The sequence below is a fragment of the Aplysia californica genome, unplaced genomic scaffold, assembly GCF_000002075.1.
Source record: "Aplysia californica isolate F4 #8 unplaced genomic scaffold, AplCal3.0 scaffold01085, whole genome shotgun sequence".
NCBI lineage: Eukaryota > Metazoa > Mollusca > Gastropoda > Aplysiida > Aplysiidae > Aplysia > Aplysia californica.
This window is the reverse complement of record NW_004798355.1, coordinates 67,090-72,978: the sequence shown is the minus strand read 5'-3', so window position 1 is coordinate 72,978 and position 5,889 is coordinate 67,090. Positions and strand designations below refer to the sequence as shown.

The 5,889-nt window shown below is 41.7% G+C and overlaps 1 protein-coding gene across 1 annotated transcript in view; it reads right to left on the bottom strand.

Annotated features, from left to right (window-relative positions):
• LOC101855386 (submandibular gland secretory Glx-rich protein CA) overlaps positions 1-4,413 on the bottom strand; it is a gene marked incomplete at its 5' end in the record, with an annotated part of 7,528 nt that extends 3,115 nt beyond the window's left edge. Inside the window, 1 exon segment of the mRNA XM_005111598.3 lies at positions 4,198-4,413. Coding sequence (XP_005111655.2) covers positions 4,198-4,413 — 216 coding nt within the window.
• Between the last annotated feature and the right edge of the window lie 1,476 nt (positions 4,414-5,889).

The window sequence follows — 5,889 nt, the reverse complement described above, 5'->3', positions numbered from 1 at the left end:
TCTCACTTCCTCTCTCTCTCTCCCTCTCTCTCTCTTGCTCTCTCTCTGGCTCTCTTTCTCTCTGTCTCTCTCTTCCAATATCTATCTCTCTGTCTCTCTGTCACTCTCTGGCTCTATCTCTCTCTCTCTTTCTCTCTCTCTGTCTCTTTCTGTCTCTGTCTCTCTCTCTCTCTCTCTTCCTCTTTCTCTCTGTCTTTCTCTCTCTTTATGTCTCTCTCTTTGTCTCTGTCTGTCTCTCTCACTTCCTCTCTCTGTCTCTATCTCTGTCTCTCGCTGTCTCTCTCTGCCTCTCTCTCTCTCTGTCTTCTCTCTCTCTCTCTCTCTCTCTCTCTCTCTCTCTCTCTCTCTCTCTCTCTCCCCCCCCCCCCCCCCTCCTTTCTGTTTAGAGGCCTGTATTCAGAACCATGACGACTAGGAAAAAGATTCAAGGCAAAAACAGAACTCCGAGGACAAATAGACAAAATGGTAAACATGGCCACACAACAAGGGGACTGTTGCTATGACAACATGTTGGAACGGAAATACGTCATCACACAACCGCGCACCAACAATGTGCCTTTTCACAAACAGTAAATTGCACCAACAATGTGCCTTCTCTCAAACAGTAAATTGTACCAACAATGTGCCTTCTCTAAATTGACGACACAAAAAGCCACCCGCCCTACATCACAGCACACCAAACCAAAGATCGTACATAACAAGATAGTTCACTCCTCTCTTTGAGCCAATTAAAAAAGTGTCCTCAAACTTCGGTGGCGCACTCTTCGAGAAAATGCGGACTTTGAGAACAGAGTTACCCTACTTGTGGGAAAAAAGTGAAACTAACAAACTGTGATATTCCTATTCTTCCTCGGGAGAAACGAAAGAGAGCTTTAATACAAAGACTGCAGCGCCATTTGAACCAATGCGCGGACTTCGGCAGACTCTTTTTTGGCTGAGTGAACTATCTTGTTATGAACGATCTTTGACAAAAGCAAAAAACATCACACCCTGTTAAGTGCACATTTATTTTCTATTGCAAACCAAACCAAATTAAGCAAACAAACAAACAAACAAACAAACAAACAAACAAACATACAAACAAACAAACAAACAAACAAACAAACAAACAAACAAACAGCCAAACAGGCAAACAAACAAACAAACAGCCAAACAAGCAAACAAACAAACAAACAAACAAACAAACAAACAGCCAAACAAACAAACAAACAAACAAACAAACAAACATACAAACAAACAAACAAACAAGCAAACAAACAAACAAACAAACAAACAAACAAACAAACAAGCAAGCAAGCAAACAAACAAACAAACAAACAAACAAACAAACAAGCAAGCAAACAAACAAGCAAGCAAGCAAGCAAACAAACAAACAAACAAACAAACAAACAAACAAACAAACAAACAAACAAACAAGCAAACAAACAAACAAGCAAGCAAACAAACAAACAAACAAACAAACAAACAAACAAACAAGCAAGCAAGCAAACAAACAAACAAACAAACAAACAAACAAACAAACAAACAAACAAACAAGCAAGCAAACAAACAAGCAAGCAAGCAAGCAAACAAACAAACAAACAAACAAACAAACAAACAAACAAACAAACAAACAAGCAAGCAAACAAACAAGCAAGCAAACAAACAAACAAACAAACAAACAAACAAACAAACAAACAAACAAACAAACAAACAAACAAACAGCCAAAAGCAGAGCAGCCGTCAGAAAGGATAGTCATGCACAAAGACTGTGTGAACAAACGTAGACAGTGGCAGACTGACAGCTGTGCGGTCAAACACGCAGGGCGAAACTTATTCAAACTTATTGTCAAATATCTCCTTACCTATCAAAATCAAACATAGATTCTCCAACTTTTGCACAATGACTTATATATCAATTTGTCTTAACAGGTGAATATTTTTTCAAACTCCTGCATACCTTATTTTAGAAAATCCCTTAATAATACTAATAAAAAAATCCCAGTCGATGGCTTCTACAGATTTTTAAAAGTTTACAGCGCGGGCAATATCACTTAAAAAAGCTAGTCTGTCATTTTTTTTCTTCTAATCGCGACTTTATTCTTATTGGACGTATGTTTAGGGAACCTTTATTTGTTTGAAAAATGTGTTCACTCTCAAAGCAATTTCTTGTAAGAAGTTTTGCCACTAAAAAGTGACATTGGCGAGCAGTGACGTAGGTCATAGGCGCATGTGAAATGTGTGCGAGAAGCGGGAATTGCTGGGAACAATCCCATTTTCCGCGTGGTGGAGATTTCTAGTATTTTATATACATTTACGAAGAAAATTTTTTAAGTCTAGCCCCAATTGTAAAAATATGATTGTTAAGACAAAATGATACAAACTGCTGTGCAAAGTATGGGTGACATTGATTTATCCCTTATAGAGATGTTTAAGGAAAAACTAAAGGAAGCTGGTGTCTCTGGAGGGTGTAAAGAAACTGAACAAATGTCCAAAAACTACTTTACCATCGATTTTCTCAAAACAGTATTTTTGGGGATAGCCCACGTGTGCTTAAAAACGACAATAAGCGCTGGGGGAAATGCTGAGTTCACGCCGTCACAAATATACATCTACAAAACAAACATACATCTATGTAACAAACATACATCTATAGAACAAACATACATCTACATAACAAACATACATCTATAGAACAAACATACATCTACATAACAAACATACATCTATAGAACAAACATACATCTATAGAACAAACATACACCCAGAACAAAAACATTCACGATTCCAAACAAAAAAAACCCCAAAGAGACTGCGTGAGCCGAGGTATCCAAAGCTTGCAACAGACGCTCATTGTATTTCCGAGTAACTCAGCCAGATCCTGCTAAGTTTGACTCACGCCAACATTATGTTGGGATTTTGCATTTCTTAAACCTGGTGCACACTGCCAACAGAACTTTTAAAATGGTGCATTTTTTTTTCATTTTGTGGCATATATATATATATATATATATATATATAGCTGTAATTGTCTTCCAAAATGTTGTATATTAGCTTCACATTTGTACCAAATATTCTTGTAACTATTTCTAGGAGTAAAATCAGTTATATCAAACTTCAAAGTGTCCTTCTGAATCGGCCTTTGGATATCTCGGGTCCCACTCGTGTCAAAGTGTCCTATACTTATATATAGGTGTCAAAGTGTCCTATACTTAGATCTCTATATATAATATACTTCCACAAGCTGACAAAACGCCTTTTTCTCATTCCCAGAAGTTTCGAGAAATCAACGACTTTCGGTTTTCAGATAAACGAAACGATTGCGCACAGTGCACCAATGGCTGACCTCACACCATGGGGAGAGGGTCACTCCCTAGGCTCAACAAATGATCATTAGAAGAAAACTGAAACTCCTTGGTTTCTCCAAACTGCAGAGAAGAAGTAAAAGGCGTTTTGTCAGTGTGTGGCAGTTATAGGGCTATTGTGAGTCACACAAAACTACAGAATGGTGGCCAGTGTGCGGCAGTATAGGGCTATTGTGAGTCACACAAAACTACAGAATGGTGGCCAGTGTGTGGCAGTATAGGGCTATTGTGAGTCACACAAAACTACAGAATGGTGGCCAGTGTGTGGCAGTATAGGGCTATTGTGAGTCACACAAAACTACAGAATGGTGGCCAGTGTGCGGCAGTATAGGGCTATTGTGAGTCACACAAAACTACAGAATGGTGGCCAGTGTGTGGCAGTATAGGGCTATTGTGAGTATCACAAAACTACAGAATGGTGGCCAGTGTGTGGCAGTATAGGGCTATTGTGAGTATCACAAAACTACAGAATGGTGGCCAGTGTGCGGCAGTATAGGGCTATTGTGAGTCACACAAAACTACAGAATGGTGACCAGCAGTCCAGTTGCCCTAAGCCCAATTTTTAAATACATTTTTTTTAAAATTGCAGTTTCTTGATTTCGGGTATCAGTTGCCTGTGCTCAAAATTAGTTTGTCGAAATTCAAACTACACGTTGAACAAGGCCAAGAAAAGGTGCCCACTGTAGGCACTTTTGTTGAAAGAAGGAAACATGATATCATTTTTCTCTCTTCATGTTTTGTTCTGGGCTTAGAACAGCTGACCAGCTTGCTCACGAAACAAGATAAAAACAATTCTCGTCCTGGCTATCACTGTCATGTGACATGAACCCCCCCCCCTCCCTCCCCTCCTCACCAGAGTCTGTGTGTCCGTCAGTGGGCGGGGCGGGCAGGTTGTCCAACTCGGCACTGTACCCAGGATTGGCCAGGTCCTCGCCCGTGGGAGCGGCCGTCTGAGCTACCATCACTTCCTCCGTCACTGGAACCTTCCCCTCCTCCTCCTCCTTCTCCTTCTCCTTGTCCTCGTCGCCTCCTGTCCCAGCATCCTCTCCCTCCCCGCCGGGCGCGCCCTCTGTCGGTTGGTGATGGTGATGAGGTGGTGTGGGTGATGGTGTTGAGGTGGTGTGGGTGACGAGGTGACGACAGCGTGGAGAGGGGAGGGGCCAAGGTGGAGGTGCCGGTCACAGAGCCAACAACAAAAACAACGGGTGTGGACCAGAGTCAAACAAAAGGTGGGTGTGCACACTACTGCGCAATTCTTCAGTACATTCTACTTCTTCCACTATGACGGAACTTGCAACAATCACAAGCGAAGACTACAAGAGGAAAAACGACGGTGGTCACAAAGTGAAAGTCGTGAGGGTACCAACTGTGAACGCTGGTTGACTCATAACTGTATTCTGTTCGAATGTCGGTTGATTATTGTTGTTAGATTACCCATTCAACAACACTTGACAATAAACCACCAGCCAAACAAATAGGAAGTTATGAGTCCACAAGCTTTTACAATTGTCCCCCTCACAATGTCCAGTTTGTAACTACCGTCGTTTTCCCCTGAGCTCTCCAAGTATGTACTTAGGTCCTACAGGTCTCTGCTCTAGCCGGGGAAAATTCTACAGAACGTACGGAGGAAAGTTCTACATAGATCTAGTTCATTAGAACAAACACCCACGGTGGCTTTCTTTTTCGTAACAGTCGACACTGCCCAAGACAACAACCATTGGCCGAGATGAAAGGTGGGTGTCTTAGACAGGTGGAAGTCTTAAGACAGGTGGTTGTCTTAGATAGACAGGTGGTTGTCTTAGATAGACAGGTGGTTGTCTTAGACAGGTTGCTGTCTTAGATAGACAGGTGGATGTCTTAGACAGGAGGTTGTCTTAAACAGGTGGTTGTCTTAGACAGGTTGCTGTCTTAGATAGACAGGTGGTTGTCTTAGACAGGTGGTTGTCTTAGATAGACAGGTGGTTGTCTTAGACAGGTGGTTGTCTTAGATAGACAGGTGGCTGTCTTAGATAGACAGGTGGTTGTCTTAGATAGACAGGTGGTTGTCTTAGATAGACAGGTGGATGTCTTAGACAGGTGGTTGTCTTAGATAGACAGGTGGTTGTCTTAGACAGGTGGTTGTCTTAGATAGACAGGTTGATGTCTTAGATAGACAGGTGGTTGTCTTAGATAGACAGGTTGCTGTCTTAGATAGACAGGTGGTTGTCTTAGACAGGTGGTTGTCTTAGACAGGTGGTTGTCTTAGATAGATAGGTGGTTGTCTTAGACATACAGGTGGTTGTCTTAGATAGACAGGTGGATGTCTTAGATAGACAGGTGGTTGTCTTAGACAGGTGGTTGTCTTTGACAGGTGGTTGTCTTAGATAGACAGGTGGTTGTCTTAGACAGGTGGTTGTCTTACATAGACAGGTGGTTGTCTTAGATAGACAGGTGGATGTCTTAGATAGACAGGTGGTTGTCTTAGATAGACAGGTTGCTGTCTTAGATAGACAGGTGGATGTCTTAGATAGACAGGTGGATGTCTTAGATAGACAGGTGGTTGTCT